This window comes from Triplophysa dalaica, chromosome 17, assembly GCF_015846415.1.
Source record: "Triplophysa dalaica isolate WHDGS20190420 chromosome 17, ASM1584641v1, whole genome shotgun sequence".
NCBI lineage: Eukaryota > Metazoa > Chordata > Actinopteri > Cypriniformes > Nemacheilidae > Triplophysa > Triplophysa dalaica.
Window position 1 is genome coordinate 10,862,430 of NC_079558.1, and position 23,155 is coordinate 10,885,584.

At 41.5% G+C, this 23,155-nt stretch overlaps 1 protein-coding gene across 4 annotated transcripts; it reads left to right on the top strand.

Annotated features, from left to right (window-relative positions):
- Nucleotides 1–7,620: 7,620 nt before the first annotated feature.
- On the top strand, nucleotides 7,621–20,972 carry LOC130439059 (pancreatic secretory granule membrane major glycoprotein GP2-like). Of its 4 annotated transcripts, none has more exons than XM_056771470.1 (15): nucleotides 7,621–7,708; nucleotides 13,365–13,412; nucleotides 13,503–13,562; nucleotides 14,038–14,436; nucleotides 14,511–14,552; nucleotides 14,863–14,925; nucleotides 17,347–17,748; nucleotides 17,841–17,906; nucleotides 18,449–18,553; nucleotides 18,646–18,827; nucleotides 19,078–19,235; nucleotides 19,568–19,813; nucleotides 19,934–20,096; nucleotides 20,337–20,430; nucleotides 20,526–20,972. In XM_056771470.1, the coding sequence occupies exons 3-15, from the start codon at nucleotides 13,508–13,510 to the stop codon at nucleotides 20,627–20,629; spliced, it is 2,079 nt and encodes a 692-aa protein (XP_056627448.1). In that variant the 5' UTR covers nucleotides 7,621–7,708; nucleotides 13,365–13,412; nucleotides 13,503–13,507; the 3' UTR covers nucleotides 20,630–20,972. The 4 variants fall into 4 exon arrangements, with proteins under 4 accessions (XP_056627448.1, XP_056627450.1, XP_056627449.1 ...); XM_056771472.1 differs by having other exon boundaries at nucleotides 17,545–17,748; XM_056771471.1 differs by lacking the exon at nucleotides 14,863–14,925.
- Nucleotides 20,973–23,155: the final 2,183 nt, after the last annotated feature.

The window sequence follows — 23,155 nt, forward strand, 5'->3', positions numbered from 1 at the left end:
CCACAACAGGGGCAACAACAACCCCAGAGTCCACATCTGAGCCCGTCACAACCACAGGTAAAGTATTGTACATTTTTCTAAACATGGCATTAAGATGACAAGAGTAACGTTTAATGAACAATTTTCAACATCCCTCAACAACTTCAGCTAGATCTACAGGGGCAACAACAACCCAGGAGTCCACCTCTGATCCTATCCCAACCACTGGTAAAGTATTGTTCTATTTTACATATCTGCCATTAAGAAGACAAGAGACCCGTTAATTGAATCATTGTCCATTTTCAATTTTTAAGTAATTGTAGCAGAATTGTATTCCAAGCAAACCAGATGACCGGTTTGGTGCCCAGTTTTACAACCAATAATTACATTTTAACATTGTAATTTAATAGTCTCTTGCCACCTGTCTTAAAAATGACTGAAACTCTTTCTCATTTTAGAAATTGGAAGCCTTGATCCCTCAACAACTTCAGCTACAATGACAGGGGTAACAACAACCCCAGAATCCACATCTGAGCCCATCGCAAACAATGGTAATGTATTGTACTACTTTCTAAATCTCCCATTAAGATGACAAGAACACGTTTATTGAATCATTTTCCATTTAGAATTTTAATTATTAGTAGCAGGACTTTATTCCAAGCAAACCAGATTATCGGTTTGGTGCCTATTTTCACCAACAATAATTTAATTTTTACATTGTATTTTAATAGAGTCTCTTGCTACCTGTTTTTAAAATGACTGAAACTCTTTCTCATATTAGAAATTGGAAGCCTTGATCCCTCAACAACTTCAGCTACAATGACAAGGGCAACAACAACCCCAGAGTCCACATCTGAGCCCGTCACAACCACTGGTAAAGTATTTTACTACTCTTAATATGCCATTAATTTGACAAGAGTAACGTGTATTGAACAATTTTTCAATTTTCACGTTTTAATGAATTGAAGCAGGACTGTTTTCCAAGTAAACCAGATGATCGGTTTGGTGCCCATTTTCACAAACAATAATTTTATTTTCGCATTGTATTTAAATAGAGTCACTTAATACCTGAGTTTAAAATGACTGAAACTCTTTCTCATATTAGAAATTGGAAGCCTTGATCCCTCAACAACTTCAGCTACCACAACAGGGGCAACAACAACCCCAGAGTCCACATCTGAGCCCGTCACAACCACAGGTAAAGTATTGTACATTTTTCTAAATATGGCATTAAGATGACAAGAGTAACGTTTAATGAACAATTTTCAACATCCCTCAACAACTTCAGCTAGATCCACAGGGGCAACAACAACCCAAGAGTCCACCTGTGATCCTTTCCCTACCACTGGTAAAGTATTGTTCTATTTTACATATCTGCCATTAAGATGACAAGAGATCCGTTAATTGAATCATTGTCCATTTTCAATTTTTAAGTAATTGTAGCAGAACTGTATTCCAAGCAAACCAGATGACCGGTTTGGTGCCCAGTTTTACAACCAATAATTACATTTTAACATTGTAATTTAATAGTCTCTTGCTACCTGTCTTAAAAATAACTGAAACTCTTTCTTATATTAGAAATTGGAAGCCTTGATCCCTCAACAACTTCAGCTACAACAGGGGCAACAACAACCCCAGAGTCCACATCTGAGCCCGTCACAACCACTGGTAAAGTATTGTACTATTCTTAATATGCCATTAATTTGACAAGAGTAACGTGTATTGAACAATTTTTCAATTTTCACGTTTTAATGAATTGAAGCAGGACTGTTTTCCAAGTAAACCAGATGATCGGTTTGGTGCCCATTTTCACAAACAATAATTTTATTTTCGCATTGTATTTAAATAGAGTCACTTAATACCTGAGTTTAAAATTACTGAAACTCTTTCTCATATTAGAAATTGGAAGCCTTGATCCCTCAACAACTTCAGCTTCTACAACAGGGGCAACAACAACCCCAGAGTCCACATCTGAGTCCGTCACAACCACAGGTAAAGTATTGTACTTTTTTCTAAATATGGCATTAAGATGACAAGAGTAACGTTTATTGAACAATTTTCAACATCCCTCAACAACTTCAGCTAGAACCACAGGGGCAACAACAACCCAAGAGTCCACCTGTGATCCTTTCCCTACCACTGGTAAAGTATTGTACTATTCTTAATATGCCATTAATTTGACAAGAGTAACGTGTATTGAACAATTTTTAAATTTTCACGTTTTAATGAATTGAAGCAGGACTGTTTTCCAAGTAAACCAGATGATCGGTTTGGTGCCCATTTTCACCAACAATAATTTAATTTTCACATTGTATTTAAATAGAGTCTCTTGCTACTTGTATTTAAAATGACTGAAACTTTTTCTTATATTAGAAATTGGAAGCCTTGATCCTTCAACAACTTCAGCTACAACAACAAGGGCAACAACAACCCCAGAATCCACCTGTGATCCTATCCCAACCACTGGTAAAGTATTTACTATTTTACATATCTGCCATTAAGATGACAAGAGACCCGTTAATTGAATCATTGTCCATTTTCAATTTTTAAGTAATTGTAGCAGAATTGTATTCCAAGCAAACCAGATGACCGGTTTGGTGCCCAGTTTTACAACCAATAATTTCATTTTAACATTGTAATTTAAAAGAGTCTCTTGCTACCTGTTTTTAAAATGACTGAAACTCTTTCTCATTTTAGAAATTGGAAGCCTTGATCCCTCAACAACTTCAGCTACAATGACAGGGCCAACAACAACCCCAGAGTCCACATCTGAGCCCATCGCAACCACTGGTAATGTATTGTACTACTTTCTAAATCTCCCATTAAGATGACAAAGACACGTTTATTGAATCATTTTCCATTTAGAATTTTAATTGATAGTAGCAGGACTTTATTCCAAGCAAACCAGATTATCGGTTTGGTACCTATTTTCACCAACAATAATTAAATTTTTACATTGTATTTTAATAGAGTCTCTTGCTACCTGTTTTTAAAATGACTGAAACTCTTTCTTATATTAGAAATTGGAAGCCTTGATCCCTCAACAACTTCAGCTACCACAACAGGGGCAACAACAACCCCAGAGTCCACATCTGAGCCCGTCACAACCACAGGTAAAGTATTGTACATTTTTCTAAACATGGCATTAAGATGACAAGAGTAACGTTTAATGAACAATTTTCAACATCCCTCAACAACTTCAGCTAGATCTACAGGGGCAACAACAACCCAGGAGTCCACCTCTGATCCTATCCCAACCACTGGTAAAGTATTGTTCTATTTTACATATCTGCCATTAAGAAGACAAGAGACCCGTTAATTGAATCATTGTCCATTTTCAATTTTTAAGTAATTGTAGCAGAATTGTATTCCAAGCAAACCAGATGACCGGTTTGGTGCCCAGTTTTACAACCAATAATTACATTTTAACATTGTAATTTAATAGTCTCTTGCCACCTGTCTTAAAAATGACTGAAACTCTTTCTCATTTTAGAAATTGGAAGCCTTGATCCCTCAACAACTTCAGCTACAATGACAGGGGCAACAACAACCCCAGAATCCACATCTGAGCCCATCGCAAACAATGGTAATGTATTGTACTACTTTCTAAATCTCCCATTAAGATGACAAAGACACGTTTATTGAATCATTTTCCATTTAGAATTTTAATTGATAGTAGCAGGACTTTATTCCAAGCAAACCAGATTATCGGTTTGGTACCTATTTTCACCAACAATAATTAAATTTTTACATTGTATTTTAATAGAGTCTCTTGCTACCTGTTTTTAAAATGACTGAAACTCTTTCTTATATTAGAAATTGGAAGCCTTGATCCCTCAACAACTTCAGCTACCACAACAGGGGCAACAACAACCCCAGAGTCCACATCTGAGCCCGTCACAACCACAGGTAAAGTATTGTACATTTTTCTAAACATGGCATTAAGATGACAAGAGTAACGTTTAATGAACAATTTTCAACATCCCTCAACAACTTCAGCTAGATCTACAGGGGCAACAACAACCCAGGAGTCCACCTCTGATCCTATCCCAACCACTGGTAAAGTATTGTTCTATTTTACATATCTGCCATTAAGAAGACAAGAGACCCGTTAATTGAATCATTGTCCATTTTCAATTTTTAAGTAATTGTAGCAGAATTGTATTCCAAGCAAACCAGATGACCGGTTTGGTGCCCAGTTTTACAACCAATAATTACATTTTAACATTGTAATTTAATAGTCTCTTGCCACCTGTCTTAAAAATGACTGAAACTCTTTCTCATTTTAGAAATTGGAAGCCTTGATCCCTCAACAACTTCAGCTACAATGACAGGGGCAACAACAACCCCAGAATCCACATCTGAGCCCATCGCAAACAATGGTAATGTATTGTACTACTTTCTAAATCTCCCATTAAGATGACAAGAACACGTTTATTGAATCATTTTCCATTTAGAATTTTAATTATTAGTAGCAGGACTTTATTCCAAGCAAACCAGATTATCGGTTTGGTGCCTATTTTCACCAACAATAATTTAATTTTTACATTGTATTTTAATAGAGTCTCTTGCTACCTGTTTTTAAAATGACTGAAACTCTTTCTCATATTAGAAATTGGAAGCCTTGATCCCTCAACAACTTCAGCTACAATGACAAGGGCAACAACAACCCCAGAGTCCACATCTGAGCCCGTCACAACCACTGGTAAAGTATTTTACTACTCTTAATATGCCATTAATTTGACAAGAGTAACGTGTATTGAACAATTTTTCAATTTTCACGTTTTAATGAATTGAAGCAGGACTGTTTTCCAAGTAAACCAGATGATCGGTTTGGTGCCCATTTTCACAAACAATAATTTTATTTTCGCATTGTATTTAAATAGAGTCACTTAATACCTGAGTTTAAAATGACTGAAACTCTTTCTCATATTAGAAATTGGAAGCCTTGATCCCTCAACAACTTCAGCTACCACAACAGGGGCAACAACAACCCCAGAGTCCACATCTGAGCCCGTCACAACCACAGGTAAAGTATTGTACATTTTTCTAAAAATGGCATTAAGATGACAAGAGTAACGTTTAATGAACAATTTTCAACATCCCTCAACAACTTCAGCTAGAACCACAGGGGCAACAACAACCCAAGAGTCCACCTCTGATCCTATCCCAACCACTGGTAAATTATTGTACTATTTTTCATATCTGCCATTAAGAAGACAAGAGACCCGTTAATTGAATCATTGTCCATTTTCAATTTTTAAGTAATTGTAGCAGAACTGTATTCCAAGCAAACCAGATGACCGGTTTGGTGCCCAGTTTTACAACCAATAATTTCATTTTAACATTGTAATTTAAAAGCGTCTCTTGCTATCTGTTTTTAAAATGACTGAAACTCTTTCTCATTTTAGAAATTGGAAGCCGTGATCCCTCAACAACTTCAGCTACAATGACAGAGGCAACAACAACCCCAGAGTCCACATCTGAGCCCGTCACAACCACTGGTAAAGTATTGTACTATTCTTAATATGCCATTAATTTGACAAGAGTAACGTGTACTGAATAATTTTCCATTTAGAATTTTAATTAATAGTAGCAGGACTTTATTCCAAGCAAACCAGATTATCGGTTTGGTGCCTATTTTCACCAACAATAATTTAATTTTCACATTGTATTTTAATAGAGTGTCTTGCTACCTGTTTTTAAAATGACTGAAACTCTTTCTCATATTAGAAATTGGAAGCCTTGATCCCTCAACAACTTCAGCTACAATGACAGGGGCAACAACAACCCCAGAGTCCACATCTGAGCCCGTCACAACCACAGGTAAAGTATTGTACTATTCTTTATATGCCATTAATTTGACAAGAGTAACGTGTTTTGAACAATTTTTCAATTTTCACGTTTTAATGAATTGAAGCAGGACTGTTTTCCAAGTAAACCAGATGATCGGTTTGGTGCCCATTTTCACAAACAATAATTTAATTTTCACATTGTATTTAAATAGAGTCACTTAATACCTGAGTTTAAAATGACTGAAACTCTTTCTCATATTAGAAATTGGAAGCCTTGATCCCTCAACAACTTCAGCTACTACAACAGGGGCAACAACAACCCCAGAGTCCACATCTGGGCCCGTCACAACCACAGGTAAAGTATTGTGCTATTCTAAATATGCCATCAATATGACAAAAGACACTTTTGTTGAATATTTGTCAATTTTCAATTTTTTATTAATTGTAGCAGGATTGTATTCCATGCAAACCAGATGACTGGTTTGGTTCCCAGTTTCACCACCAATAATTGAATTTTTTCATTGAAGTTAAATAGTCTCTTGCTACCTTTTTTTATAATGACTAAAACTCTTTCTCATATTAGAAATTGTAAGCTTTGATCCCTCAACAAATTCAGCTACAACAACAGAGCCAACCCCAGAGTCCACATCTGAGTACGTCACAACCACTGGTAAAGTATTGTCCTACTTTCTAAATCTGCAAATAAGATGACAAGAGACACTCAACTCAACTCAACTCAACTTTATTTATATAGCGCTTTTTACAATTTTCATTGTTACAAAGCAGCTGTACATGAGACACATTTAATACAAGTATGAATTCTAAAGCAGCCCCCCCGGCCAGGCAGATAGTGCAAAACAATATGCAAACGGTGGTGAGGAACCCAAAACTCCCATCGAGAAAAAAAACCTCAGGGGAACCCAGGCCCAACCAGGGGATTCCAGTTCCCCTCTGGCAAAAGCTGCTGCCTCTGCACAAGCTCATCAGTGCTTGCACAACAAGGCTTAATAAAAATATAAAAATTAAAGATTATCATTAACAATCTAATAGCATTTGAAATGTTTTAGAAAAAAACAAAGTTGTCGCGTCCTTTATCCAGCTCTATCCTCTTAGCACTTGTCAGGTCACCGCTTCCCATTCTCAGCTCTGCCATCAGGTCTGGGCATGAACTGCATCCTGCGGTAACCTTGGAACAAAGAGACAAGACTGGCTGAGAGTAGAGTACTGTTCTGCACTCTTTGATGCAACAAGTACATCATTTGTTGTTGGATGTGTTCCTGGTTCCGGGACACATTTTATTGAATCATTGTCCATTTTCAATTTTTTATTAATTGTAGCAGAACTTTATTCCTAGCCATCCAGATGACCGGTTTGGTCCACATTTTCACCACAAATAATTGCATTCATAAAAATGCATACGTTTATGTGTTCATCATTTGAGAGTAGACTTAGTGGGTCCATTGTGCCTTACGTGTTCTTTAATGTGTGGGGATTTATAAACATTTTTTGTCACATTTTTGTGAATATGCTATAGTAGATTTTTCTAAACATGCCGAATTTAAGTGTCAGCAAACAAACATTGGATTTTGTAAAAAAACCTTTAAGAAGCTATCATTTTATGGCAGCTGGTGTGTCAGAAAAACATTAAATAACATATTTTTTTGTAAAATAATTGTACATATTTTGCATGTTATTTCACATTAGCAGCCTTACATTTAGAGTTTTTTCCTGTAATGTTAACAGGCTTCACTGCATTCAAACTTATTTTTTAAAATCCTGTAAAATATAATTTTTGCCTTGTATGTTAATAGTCAAATGACTGAAACTCTTTCTCATATTAGAAATTGGAAGCCTTGATCCCTCAACAACTTCAGCTACAACAAACTGGACAACAACATCCCCAGAGTCCACATCTGAGCCTGTCACAACCACTGGTAAAGCATTGTACTATTTTCTAAATATGCCATTAATATGACAAGAGAGTAACGTTTATTGAACATTTTTCAATTTTCACGTTTTAATCAATTGTTGCAGAACTTTATTTCAAGCAAACATTTTATAAAAATGCATATCTTTATGTATTTAACATTTGAGGGGAGACTGAGCGAACGTGAGCTGTTATCATTATTCTTGGCGACTTTAAACATGCAAAACTCACCCTCAATCAAAAATATAGCCAAAATACAGAAAACACATCCCATTTCCTACCAGAGGCAAAAATATGTTGGATCTTTTCTACACCACAATGAAGAAAGCTCACACTTTTCTCACGGTCCCTTAGTTACAGCTCCGCAAAGAGCGAGCTCTCCCTGCTTTACCCCGCTGCATATCGCTCTGTCCCTAGAGCATCTTTAGGACTGTCTGATCACTGCCTGGTTCACCTTATCCCAGCTCTCGAGCTCCCAGGGACTGTGACGGGGGACCAAGGGGACGGTCTGCATCACCATTCCCACGGGGGGTGGTTCGTTGGCTGGCGGAGCTAACCATATGTCGCGGGGGGGTCTGAGGGAAGGAGGGGAAGGTCCCCGAGGGAAGGTCCCCCGAGGGAAGGTCCCCGGAGGGAAGGTCCCCGGAGGGAAGGTCCCCGGAGGGAAGGTTGGCTCCGTCTTTTTTCCTGCCTGGACACAACGTCGAGAGACCGACAAAAAGGGACCCAAAATCACAGGACTGAATGACTACCGTCGCTCTCACATCTGTGGTCCTAAAATCATTCGAGAGACTGGTATTGGCTTATCTAAAGGACATCACAGAACCCTTACTGGACCCCCGTAGTTTGCCTACAGAGCAAACAGGTCTGTTGACGATAGACCAGGGACCTATGTAAGGATACTGTTTGTGGACTTCAGCTCCGCTTTCAACACCATCATCCCATCACTGCTCCAGACAAAGTTAACCCAGCTATCTGTTCCTGGCTCTATCTGTCAGTGGATCACCAGCTTTCTGACGGACAGGCAACAGCTAGTGAGAATAGGGAAAACTCACATCCAGCACTCGCACAATCAGCACTGGCGCCCCCCAGGGATGCATTTTCTCTCCACTGCTCTTCTCCCTGTACACAAATGACTGCACTGCCCAGGAACATTCTGTCAATCTTCTGAAGTTCGCAGACGACACCATACTCATTGGCCTCATCCAGAATGGGGAAGAGTCTGCTTACAGACAGGAGGTTGAGCAGCTGTCTGTCTGGTGCAGTCATAACAACTTTGAGCTGAACACGCTTAAAACAGTGGAGACGATTGTGGACTTCAGGAGAAACCCCCCTGCACTCCCCCCTATCACCATCATGAAGAGCATTGTGGCAGCAGTGGAGTCATTCAGGTTCCTGGGCACCACCATCTCTCAGGACCTGAAGTGGGACAATCACATTGACTCTATAGCTAAAAAAGCCCAGCAGAGGTTGAACTTCTTACATCAGCTGAACTTCTTATCATCAGTACCACCTTCAACAAACTCTATTAAAACAGTTTTACTCCGCAGTCATAGAGTCTGTCACCCTAACCCTAACATCAGAAGACCACAGAGGACGGTTCAGACAATCTTTGGTGCTCCCTTGACCACCCTCCATGAACTGTATACATCCAGAGTGAGGAAAAGGGCTCATAAAATCACCCTGGACCTCTCACATCCAAGCCATCATCTCTTCATAATGCTTCCGTCTGGTCAGCACAAAATTAGATTCTTCCCTCAGGCCATCTACCAGTTAAATGTTTTTTTACATGCAATTAAGAACTTGCGTGCAAAAAAATTACATGCAATTAACTCTCTGCAATAATAATAAAGTGCAATTTTAAATATATCCTGCAGATAATACATTATTTATTTTTATACAACTCCATCCATTCATCCATTTTCTTCCGCTTATCTTGGGCCGGGTCCCGGGGGCAGCAGTCTGAGCAGGGATGCCCAGACTTCCCTCTCCCTAGACACTTCCTCCAGCTCTTCCGGGGGGACACAGAGGCGTTCCCAGGCCAGCCGGGAGACAAAGTCCCTCCAGCGTGTCCTAGGTCTTCCCCGGGGTCTCCTCCCAGTGGGACATGCCCGGAATACCTTCCCGGGAAGACGTCCAGGGGGCATCCGGAAAAGATGCCGAGCCACCTCAGCTGTCCCCTCTCGATATGGAGGAGCAGCGGACTCTACTATGAGCTCCTCCAGAGTGACCAAGCTTCTCACCCTATCTCTAAGGGATCACCCAGCCACCCTGTGGAGAAAGCTCATTTCGGCCACCTTTATCCGGGATCTTATCCTTTCGGTCATGACCCACAGCTCATGACCATAGGTGAGAGTAGGAATGTAGATTGACCGGTAAATTGAGAGCTTCGCCTTGCGGCTCAGCTCCTTCTTCACCACGACAGACCGGTACAGCGACAGCATTACTGCAGAAGCTGCACCGATCCGTCTGTCAATCTCCCGTTCCATCCTTCCCTCACTCGTGAACAAGACCCCCAGATAATTGAACTCCTCCACTTGAGGCAGGAACTCTCCACCTACCTGAAGTGAGCAAGCCACCCTTTTCCTAATGAGAATCATGGCCTCAGATTTGGAGGTGCTGATTCTTATCCCAGCCCCCCCCCCACCGTCCCAGTGCATGCTGAAGGTCCTGGTCTGATGGGGCCAGCACGACGACATCATCCCCAAAAAGCAGAGATGAAATGGTATGGTCCCCAAACCCGACGCCCTCCGGCACCTGACTGCGCCTAGAAATTCTGTCCATAAAAATTATGAACAGAACCGGCAACAAAGGGCAGCCCTGCCGGTTTCCAACATGCACCAGGAACAAGTCTGACTTACTGTCGACAATGCGAACCAAGCTCCTGCTCCGGTCGTACAGGGACCGGATAGCCCTTAGCAAAGGGTCCCGAATCCCATACTCCCAGAGCACCCTCCACAAGATGCCGCGAGGGACACAGTCGAATGCCTTCTCCAAATCCACAAAACACATGTTGATTGGTTGGGCAAACTCCCACTAACCATCCAGCACCCTGGAGAGAGTATAGAGCTGGTCCAGTGTTCCAAGACCGGGACGAAAACCACACGCGTGTCAGCCAAGACAGCCCCACAACATCCAGAGAATTGAGTTACTCAGGGCAAATCTCATCCACCCCCGGAGCCCTGCCACCGAGAAGTTTCTTGACTACCTCGGTGACTTCAGCCCGGGTGATGGACGAGTCCACCTCCGAGCCCTCAGCCTCTGCTTCCTCAAGGGAAGACGTGATGGCGGGATTGTGGAGATCCCCGAAGTATTCCTTCCACCGCCCGATGATATCCCCGGTCGAGGTCAACAGCTGCCTCCCTCCACTGTAAACAGCATTGGTAGGGCACTGCTTCCCCCTCCTGAGACGCCGGACGGTTTGCCAGAATCTCTTCGAGGCCGACCGATAGTCCTTCTCCATGGCCTCACCAAACTCCTCCCAGGCCCGAGTTTTTGCCTCCCCAACCCACCCGGGCTGCAGTCGGCTTGGCCTATCGGTACCCGTCAGCTGCCTCGGGAGTCCCACAAGCCAGCCAGGCCCGATAGGACTCATTCTTCAGCTTGACGGCATCCCTTACTTCCGGTGTACACCACCGGTTTCGGAGATTGCCGCCTCGACAGGCACCGGAGACCTTACGGCCACAGCTCCGAGTGGCCGCGTTGACAATGGAGGTGGAGAACATGGTCCACTCGGACTCAATATCTCCAGACTCCCTAGGGATCTGGTCAAAGCTCTGCCGGAGGTGGAAGTTGAAGATCTCTCTGACAGGGGATTCGGCCAAACGTTCCCAACAGATCCTCAAAGTATGTTTGGGTCTGCCGAGTCTGTCCAGCTTCCTCCCCTGCCATTGGATCCAACTCACCACCAGGTGGTTATCAGTTGACAGCTCCGCCCCTCTTTTCACCTGAGTGTCCAAGACATACGACCGGAGGTCAGATGAAACAACCACAAAGTCGATCATCGACCTCCGGCCAAGGGTGTCCTGGTGCCATTTGCACTGATGGACACCCTTATGCTTGAACATGGTGTTCGTTATGGAAAAGCTGTAACTAGCACAGAAGTCCAATAACAGAACACCACTCTGGTTCAGATCAGGGGGGCCGTTCCTCCCAATCACGCCCCTCCAGGTCTCACTGTCGCTGCCTACGTGGGGGTTGAAGTCCCCCAGCAGAACGACGGAGTCCCCAGTTGAAGCGCTTTCCAGCACCCCTCCCAGAGTCTCCAAGAAGGCCGGGTACTTTACACTGCCGTTTGGCCCATAGACGCACACAACAGTGAGAGATCTATCCCCGACCCGAAGGCGCAGGGAAGCGACCCTCTTCGGGGTTTACCCATTGGGGTAAACTCCAACACATATGGCGGCTGAGCTGGGGGGCTATAAGAAAACCCACACCAGCCCGCCGCCTCTCACCATGGGCAACTCCAGAGTGGTGAAGAGTCCATCCTCTCTCGAGGAGTGTGGTTCCAGAGCCCAAGCTGTGCGTAGAGGTGATCCCAACTACCTCTTGTCGGAATCTCTGAACCTCGCGCACAATCTCAGGCTCCTTCCCCGCCAGAGAGGTGACGTTCCATGACCCTAGAGCTGGATTCCGCGTCCAGGGATAGGGTTGTCGAGGTCCCTGCCTTCGACATCCGCCCGATCCACTAAGCACTGACCCCTTACGGTCCCTCCTGCAGGTGGTGGTTCCACGGGAGGGTGGCCCCACATCGCTCCTTCGGGCAGAGCCCGGCCGGACCCCATGGGGGGGCCCGACCACCAGGCGCTCGCATACGAGCCCCAACCCCAGGCCTGGCTCCAGGGTGGGGCCCCGGCTGCGTTGCCAGGCAACGTCACGGTCCTCCAATTACTTGTCATCATAAGGGTTTTTGAACCGCTCTTAGTCTGACCCGTCGCCTAGAACCTGTTTGCCTTGGGAGACCCTACCAGGGGCATATAGCCCCTGACAACATAGCTCCTAGGGTCTTTCGGGTACTCAAACCCCTCCACCACGGTAAGGTGGCAGTTCAAGGAGGGAGAAGTTGTTTTATACAACTTCCTCTGTAAATTATATTTCATTCTGCTGTATATAACGCATACCTATTAATACAATAGTCTATTCTTATTTTTTACTTGTACATATTTACTTACACACTTAATTTTACTCTCCATAGCTTTAATGTTTATTGTATTGTATTTCTTAATTTTTGTATACCCATAGGCCCTTATTTAAATCATCTGTGTAACTGTATTCTATTGTTTGATAGTCTCCGTGTGTTGTTGCTGATTCTGTGTACTGGATGCTCCTGTCACCAAAACAAATTTCTTGTATTTGCAAACATACTTGGCAATAAAGCTCTTTATGATTCTGATTTTATGGCAGCTGGGGAGTCATAAAAACATTAAATAACATATTTTTCTTAAAATAAATGTACATATTTTTATGTTATTTCACATTACCAGAGTTACATTTGGAGTTTTTCGCTCTATATTTAACATGCTTCACTGCATTTTAAATTATTTAAAAAAGCCGGTAACATTGAATTTTTGCATTGTATTTAAATAGAGTTACTCGACCTGTTTTTAAAATGACTGAATCTCTACTCATATTAGAAATTGAAATCCTTGATCCCTCAACAACAGGTGCAACAACAACCCAAGAGCCCGCATCTGAGCCCATCACAACCACTGGTAAAGTGTAGTGCTATTTTCTAAATATGCCATTAACATGACAAGAGTAACTTTTATTGAACAATTTTCAACATCCCTCAACAACTTCAGCTACGATGACAGGGGCAACAACAACCCCAGAGTCCACATCTGAGCCCATCACAACCACTGGTAATGTATTGTACTATTTTCTAAATCTCCCATTAAGATAACAAAGACACGTTTATTGAATAATATTCCATTTAGAATTTTTAATTAATTGTAGCAGGACTTTATTCCAAACCAGATTATCGGTTTAGTGCCGATTTTCACCAACAATAATTGAATTACATTGTATTTTAAATAGAGTCACTTGATAACTGTTCTGAAATACATGTTTATTGAACGATTTTCACGTTTTAATTAATTGTGCAGAACTGTTTTCCTAGCAAACCAGATGACCTGTTTGGTGCCAAATTTCACCACTAATAACAGCCATCTGAGGTCGATCAATATGTTTTGGGTATATTTTTCAGGACATGTGCAGAACACCTGGTTTGACTTTAATGGAAAATGTCAATATGTTGTTTTATTGACTTTGTGATTTCTAAAACAACTTTTTTCGTTTAAGCCACTTTTAAACATCCTGTAAAAAAATCTTTTACAGTTCCTCTCACCAGTCCAAATGTCAACCCGTGTGACAGCTATACCAGTCTGTATGATTTTTGGAGATCCACCAGGAATTATAATAACTTTTATTATTACCATGGAATTTGTGACTATAACATGAACTGGACTGGCTGGTATAGACTTTTCTATTATGGACAGGATGCTCAGATCCCTGAGTCATGTGTAAGTTCAGGCTCATGTGGGACTTCTCAACCATTGTGGCTCCATGGCCATCACCCACAGCCTGAAGAGGGTGTGGTCACCCGGCAGGTCTGCGGTTCTTCTTATTGGAATGGGTGCTGTGGTTACTCCTACTCCATTCAAGTTAAAGCTTGCCCAGGGGATTACTATGTCTATGAGCTTATCAGTCCAACCTCATGTTCTGCGTACTGCACAGGTAGAGACATTGACACTTTTACAATGAGTGGTTATTTGATTTAAACTTAAAAATGACTCATAGTTATATTTCAGAGGTTAGAGATCTCACTACATCTGTTCCCCCCACAACCACTGGTAAGTACTTTACACTTTAATTAAATGAATTAATAAATAATAATAAAGCTAGATATTTTTTTTTTATCAAATTTATTATTATTTTCATACATCTTTATCATTCATCTTACAACTATGATAGGTGTAGTTCTTAAGAACTTAAAATGTAAAAATGAATAAACGGTTACATTTCCTTAAAGGCTTATAGACATGGGTTTAAAAAATAATAATAATAAAGAAGCATTAACAATGTGATATGTGATAATGTAAGTTCAAGTATTTCCTTGGTTTACACTTGAAAATGACGGATGGTTATATACACTTTTTTCAGGGGCTGACCAAACAACCACTTTATCACCTACAACAGAGTTCACTTCATCCTTCACAACCACCGGTAAAAACGTCCTGATTACGCCTGTAACCTCAGTTCCCTCAGAGCCGACAGATGGGGTTCGGCTTTGAGAACCAATCAACTCTGACTACTATAGAAGAGGCCAATGAAATTTGGCGAATGAAATTTGCATGCCGGTCTCTGCCCCCGGATTTCCGGTATAAAAGGAAGACGGCGTGCAGCATTTATTTACCTTTTGCTCTGAAGAGCCTGAGAGCCTCTCACGGCTACAGCAGAGGACGATACGTGTTGTGGCATAAGGGACACAACGTCTCGTTCCCTCCTTTAGGGAAATGAGGTTACAGACGTAACCAAGAAGTTCCCTTTCTTGTCGGTCTCTCGAAGTTGTGTCGAGCCGACAGATGGGGTTCCTATGGAAAACACCACAACGCTGTATCGTGTCACGATCTCTAGCGAAGCGACGGTAGCAGGCCTGGGCGTGTCAGCACGAGGATTTTGCGGGACTGTAACCTTCCAGTGTGATGGTCGGGGGTACCAGTGCTTTCTTGGAGAGAGATGGGTACAGCCCTGACCGGTAACGTTTCACGGACGGAAGCCTTAGCTCTCTACTGGCGAGAGGCCATCCGGATCGAGCGTGATTTCCTTAATTAGGGTTGCGCTGGAGAGGCCACCTCCTTACCCAGGACGAGGAATATAGTGGATATAGATATGGTCTCGCCCTTGGGGGAGATCGCATGGAACCTGCGGACTGAGTAGTTAACCACGAGGTGGAGGTCCACCTGGGGATGGTCATGGGTAACCAGGAGTTGGAACCAACTCATGAGGATACATCTTACGGAACACCCCTCGGAGGGGGTGTTACAGAGGTCCGGTAGCACTAGGTCCGGTTAGAGCTATCTGTGATAGTTCATATGTTCTCCCGGCCTAAGGGGGAAGGCTGCTCTGCCCAGCCGACCCCCAGGGGGTGCTTGCTTAGTGATGGATGGAATGCCTGTTCTTAAGCAGTGGTTAGGTAAGAAGGGAGGTGGATGGGAAACTTGTTCTTAGCCATGTGGTAGGGTAAGAAGAGAGGTAGATAACACACTGACCCAGCCTGCTGGAGGGTGGGAAGGGGGCTTTTGCAGGCATACGTCCTGTCGGATGCCAGTCCTACGTGTTGCCACGCAGGACATGGGCTGACACTGGGTTTACGAAAAGTTGTAAAACATTGCGAAGGCGTTGGACTTAGCCCAACCCGTAGCTCTACAAATGTCTGCCAGAGAGGCGCCTCTGCTTGTGATCGGTATGCCGCCGTAGCGGCATCCACGATCCAGTGCGCCAGTCTCTGTTTGGAGACAGCTTTCCCCTACTGCTGTCCTCCTAAACAGACAAAGAGCTGGTGAGAGCTGAAACTCTGCGTGCGGTCCAAGTGAGGGTGACCACCTGAGAGTTTGACAACCTGGTGACCAGGTCGTGCTGCCCTAGAGACGTGACGAGTGGCGATAGCGACTACATACACATTCAGTGTGGAGGGGAGATGTTAGTCTCCAGTCTCTTATGAAGGACAACACGATCCCGATTGAGCACCTCAGTGGGTCTTCTCGTTAAGAGAGACACCAGAACGATAGAGGCGCCATCTAAAGGCATATAACCGCCTAGTAGATGGGGCCCTAGCCTGGGTGATGGTCTCCGACACAGAGGAGGGTAGCCAACTCAGGATCGTGCTGGACGCCCAGACACCTGATGCAGCTATCTTGTCCGTCCCCCTCCTCGATGAGGGTGCCGCACACAAGAGAACAGCGGGACATGGAGAAATGCTCAGTCCTTGAAAGGACTTTTTTTGAAAAATCTCTGAACACCTCTGGAACCGCCGAGACGCCCAGGTGAAGGTCGCTGCAGGATAGGGACGATCCGCTGCTCCACGTCGTAGATCCGGTCTTTGTCTTAAAGCTTTTGGTTTAAGTTCTTTAGTCATGAGCGATGGCTCTGAAGAACAAAAGGTAAATGAATGCTGCACGCCGTCTTCCTTTTATACCAAGTATCCGGGGGCGGAGACCGATATGCAAATTTCATTCGCCAAATTTCATTGACCTCTTCTATAGTAGTCAGAGTTGATAGGTTCTCAAGGGCGAACCCCATCTGTTTCTTTAAATTAATCTGGACTGGAATTGATGAACGAAGATTAGAAAACGAATACTTGAACATACATCCGCATATTAAGATCTAAAAATAAACAAAAACTGCTTTTGCAAAATATGTTTTATCTTTTTAGTTCAATTGTTTATGTTGAGGTGGCAGGGTTTATGCTACATATTGCAGGCACCCACATGGGGGTGATCAAAATGTTTTGGATTCACTTTTCTGAACGTGTGCAACACACCTGGTTTTAGTTCAATTGAAAATGTCTTGCAATATGTAGTTTTCTTTTACTTTGTTTTTTATCCCTTAGCTTTTTGTAACCATTCCTAAAATTTTCTGTTTTAGTTCCATTCACCAGTCCATATGTCGACCCCTGTGACAGCTATACCACTCTGGACGATGTTTGGAGATCCTCCAGCAATTATAATTACTATTATAAATATAGCTACGGAACGTGTGACTATAACCTCAAGTGGAATGGCTGGTATAGACTTTTCTTATATGGACAGGATGCTCAGATGCCGGAGTCATGTGTAATTTCAGGCTCATGTGGGACTTCTCAACCATTGTGGCTCAATGGCCATCACCCACAGCCTGAAGAGGGAGTGGTCAACCGGCAGGTCTGCACTTCTAGTTGGTATGAGTGCTTTTGTTACTCCACCCATTCCATACACGTAAAAGCTTGTCCAGGGGATTATTTTGTCTACGAGCTTGTCAGTCCGACATTCTGCTCGGCGTATTGCACAGGTACACATTTACTGCACAATTATACATACACAGTTACTCAGGTTAGTTTTGAAGAGTGACAGATTGTTATGTAATATTGTTACTAATTTCAGAAGTGAGACACGTCACAACATCTTCACCTACAACAGAGTCAACAACATCTGTGTCCACAACCATCGGTAAAGTATTCTACTCATCTTGCACTGCTCACAAACAAGTTTTTCTTGCCATCCATAGGCTAACTTGTCTGAAATGTTTTTCATCTGAGGAGATGCTGTATTTATATATTTTGATAATGCAACACAAAAAAAAGTTTGAAATAATGTTGTCAAATTCACGTACTCCTTCAAAACAGGTTTAAAAGCAGGTGAGACTTCAAGGAAAAGTAAATGCAAAGGATGGCTTTTTGAAGTACTAATATTCTTAAATATGGAAGAATAAAATCAAAAAGTAACCATTTGAACTGAAAAAAAAAACATTATTTATTTTGTTTACAGATTTAATGTTACAAACTGTAATTTGTTTTTCAGACTTTCACGTATTTTTAAAATACAGTCAAAAACTAAAATTACAGGAAAGGACCGTAAAGAAAACCTGTTATTTTACAATTTATTTCTGGCACCCTAGCTGCAAGAAAATGTAATTTAATTAACAGGATTTTTTTACAGTTAAGTGTACATACTGTTCTATGAACTATTCCTGTACATGTTAACCATAACAGACCCCTGTGCGGAGGTCAATTGTACTGATGGAGAATGGTGTGGAGAGAAAGACGGAATCTACGGCTGTTTTTGTAGCCATCCCAAATCTAATCCTGACTCTTACGGTTGGATAATTAACTTTTTCTAAATATATTGTCTTTCCTGAATTGTTTTCTTCTTTTCTGTGAAATTTAATTTAATTTTTATTTTATTTCAGATTCCTTTGAAATTTGTGAGAGCAGTTCTGGCATTTTCTCACTGTCCCGTTGTCAGCTTTTTGAAGATGGTTATTCTACAGAAGTCATGCACCTCCGTGATCCTTATTGCAAAGGAACGGTCAGGAATGGCAGAGTGGAGTTTCGTTTTGATAACAATAATTTGTGTGGTACAAATCTTGTGGTAAGTTCTATTTTACAGTCTAACATGTATTATTTCACTGATTGAACCTTCAAAACTAAATGGCTTTGTATTAATAAACAAACCCCAGTTTTTATGTAAATACATATACTATTTACACTTTTATTTAAAATACAAGGTTAGCCACATAGCCAAACATCAGCTGTAAGATTTCAAGAGAACACCAAAACACCCATTTTTGTGATCCACGTGTGATAATAAATCGTCCTATTGTTATGGCACTACTCTACAGGCTAATGGCACCCACTTCATCTATGAGAATGTTATTTTGGGGAATGTGAAATCAACTCAACTCAGCAGCAGGATGAGTTATCTGAATTTGACTTTTTCCTGTATATATTCTCAAACACAAACCTTTTCCATGAATGCAAAAATCAACCCTCTGGAGAGGTGAGACTTACATACTGCTTTCTTATTTTATACAATTAATATTGACAGTAATAGTGCTATGTGTTGAAAAAAGCTTTAGACCACATACAGTGATTGCTGTTTTGCTGTCGTGTCCACAAGGAGGGAAATTTTGATTATAAATAAAGTTGTATCTCAGCTCTGGGAGCTCTCTAGATCACTTGTGAGGATCAATGACTACCAGAACAATGCATGAGAAAGAACTATCTATGGAGAACTTTTCTTGGTTTTGGAACAAACCTTCAATTCCACAAAAAAAGTTTTATGGTTTTTGTACTACATTTGTGTAATCTTAACACTGAACATTTCAACAGCTATTTGCACAAGATGATTCCATCTGGTCAAGGCACATATAGGGTCAGGATGGTTCCATATCAAGATCCGCAGTTCTCTCAACCCTTTAATGGCAGTGTGAACATAGAGGTGAACCACCTGGTTTTTGTGGAAGTTAATGTTGATGGAATTGATGGGCAACAGTTTGCATTGCTAATCGACACATGTTGGGCAACTCCTGTGAATGACCCTCTTTATCATGTCCGATGGGACCTGATTATTGGAGAGTAAGAGTTATTATATTTCATATTTATTGATGGGATTTGGGTAAGAATTTGACAATGATTGGGCTATATAAGACATTTACAATAATTTACAAGATTCTATTGATGTTCAAATATTCTCAGGTGCCCTAATTCAAAAGATGACACAGTTGATCTGGTGCAGAATGGTGTGTCCACATCAAGCAGGTTCTCTTTCAGGATGTTTACCTTCACTGAAACCTCTGAAACCATCTTCTTGCATTGTTCCATTCACCTCTGCCTTTTGAAGGACAATGACTGCTCAGCGGTGAGTTTTTAAAACTCTTTCTACTCATGTCAATCTTATGATTTTTTTTTTTCTTGAAAGAATTGCTTAAATAGGTTGTCACGGACTTACATTTTTTTACAGTGCTGGCCAATAATTTGTTAAACTCCAAAAACGATTATTGAAGAAGATTGATCTGAATAAACTAGTATTGGTTTTAATTTAAAATATTTAGAAAGATTTGTATAAGCTTTCTTTTTCAAGCTTTTCTTTTTTTTTTAGCACTGTGTGTCTTCTAGAAGACGCAGGTTTGTGGAATTCTATGACAGCTCATCCATATCTATGGGTCCTCTGAATCCGTCATTAAAGACAACAGGTTAAATGTTTTTAAGATTAATTCATATTTTTTCTGTATATATTTTTTATTATATATCAATATTAAATATACCTGCATTACCTTATCTGTTGCAGATACATGGGTGACAGACCGAGTTGTGATGTCTAGAGCCTCAGCTGTTTGTGGTTTTTTGATGGCATTGTTTATCTTTGTCTTTAGCATCCATAACCTCTTATAGTACATTTAAACAACTATAGAAAACATACAATAGATCTGCTTAAAATTCTAGACTTTAAATATTCCTAATTGTAATAGAAAATCACTTGACATTGTTCAATCCCCTTCCCACATTTCTCTAGTTCTCTTCATGCTAACTGCTATGCATTTTTACAAGTAAAGTTATAAATAATGTATATAGTGGTAATTAAATAGACACTTATCAATCAGATACAAGTTTATGTGTGTGTATTATTTATCAGAGCCAAGAGTGAATTATGGGCATCGTGGCCACAGGCCAAGGGGCCCATGCTCTCTTGGGTCCCAACCAAGGGATGAAAATTTCACATAACAGCGTTTCCGCTTTATTCATTCTACTGTGTACTTCTCTGGCCCACACACATGAGCGACTTCTTGGATAAACCTTAGCTTTCATTAAGTGGGACAATGTCGCCAGTGCTTTCCTATGAGCGAGAGGTCTCCCTTTCCCGGCGCAGGGATCCCTCCTCTTGGTGTCACTCTCTATATTGAGTGGCAGGAAGAAGCAGCACTGTACGACAGGTGACTCATGAATAAAATGAGTACAAAACGGCATTTACAACAACCTGTCACTATTATAGACTGTCTGGATATATAAATATGAACACAGTTTGTCGAAGAATAAGCACATGGTTATCATGAGGCTGTGTGAAAGAACATATAGCCGAATCACAGCTTTTTATGGTGAGTTTTTTTAATAATGTTGCATCCTGAACTGACAACAGAAACTGAAAATCTATCAATGAGAATGGCTTTATTGTTGTACATATAATGAGTTGAAATACGCAGTTTTCTTGAATAATAAAAGGGTTATTTATTATTAATTAGTTTTTTTACATTTATTTGGTGGAGTTTCCTTTTCAATTATGAATTTCATATTGAAATAATGGTGATCAGTAACTGCTTTACTTTACCAATATTTAGCCTTCATTATTAGATAATCCACAGTGTTTTTACATACATTTCAAAATGTTTACATACACAAATATTATGATGTTGTAATACAGTATATAGGCTAAAGAAGTATACTTATAATACTCTTTAATGCCGTTTACTGTAAGACATTACATGCTTACACAAACAAGGTTTACAAATTACTATTATAGTATAATCATCGACAAATACTGCCCTTTTTATTCTTAGAAGAAATGAAGATTAAAGTACTTTAGAATTGCACTTAAGAATATTCTTAAGAAAGTTATTATATTTTCTCTTAAGAACAGTTTTGTGAATCCGGCGTGTTATCAGTAAAGAATCCAGGGGCATTGCTAGACGTAAGCTCTATTGGGGCACAGGCTCCCATTACTTTTTCTTAAAAACCTGCTGTTGGCAAGAAGTACGCAAGACCATGCACCTTGCGCAGATGCGTGATGCCGAAAGTGTTTTGCTTCACTGTAGAGGACTTCTCCCAGCAGTTCTCGGCAGTGAGGAAGCAAACGGAGGCAATCAGCCACATCCTACCCTCAGCAACTCGGCCTCCCATCGATCTTCAAGAACCCTTGCGGCATCTGCTCCCGGGACTTCGGTGGTGGTCCTGGCTCCAGTACCTCCAAACCAGGCGGACCCCCAGAAAAGGATGTCGAGGAGGAGACCAATATGTCCCTGTCCCTACAAATCCTCACGAAGGTCCGCAGGGAGAAGGGTGTGCGGGTGGTCTATCTCGATGACTGGCTTTTCTTGGCACACTCGCAAGATCTGTTGTGTACACACAGGGACCTGGTGCTCCGGCACCCAGATCGCTTGGGACTACAGGTCATCCGGGAAAAGAGCAAGCTCTCCCCTGTGCAGAGCATCTTTTTTCTCGGTATGGAACTCGACTCTGTCTCCATGACAGAGCGACTGACTACGTAGCGCGCACAGTCAGTGTTGAACCACTTAAACCCTTTCAAGCTGCCAGCGGTCCCCTTGAAACAATTTCAGAGGCTCCTGGGACACATGGCATCCTCGGCGGGGATGATACCCCTAGGGTTGATGCACATGAGACCGCTCCAACACTGGCTACAAAGTCTAGTTCCTCCAAAGGAATGACATTAATGAAGAATTCCAGTCTGGATTTCGATCATGTCACAGTACAGACTGCTTTGATCAGAGTTAACAAATGATCTGCTTTTAGCGTCTGACCGTGGCTGTATTTCGTTATTGGTGCTGCTAGACCTTAGTGTTGCATTTGACACCATTGACCACAGCATACTCCTACACAGACTTGAAAAGTACGTGGGCATTAATGGAATAGCATTGAAATGGTTTAAGTCTTATTTATCCGACCCTTTTCAATTTGTAGCAATAAACAATGACGTGTCCCACAAATCGCAAGTACAGTACGGTGTACCACAAGGCTCAGTCTTAGGGCCTCTGCTCTTCGCATTATATATGTTACCTCTAGGAGATATAATAAAGCGACACGGAGTTAGCTTTCACTGTTATGCTGATGATACTCAACCTTATATTTATATAATATATATATTTTTTTTATATTATAACCTTATAACCTTATATGAAACCCAGCAGT

Coding starts and splice junctions, on each gene's coding strand:
- LOC130439059 (XM_056771470.1), top strand. CDS start 13,508: ATGACAGGGGCAACAACAACCCCAGAGTCCACATCTGAGCCCATCACA. Junction 14,553..14,862: donor TGTTCCCCCCACAACCACTG/GTAAGTACTTTA, acceptor CACTTTTTTCAG/GGGCTGACCAAACAACCACT. Junction 17,907..18,448: donor ATCTGTGTCCACAACCATCG/GTAAAGTATTCT, acceptor TAACCATAACAG/ACCCCTGTGCGGAGGTCAAT.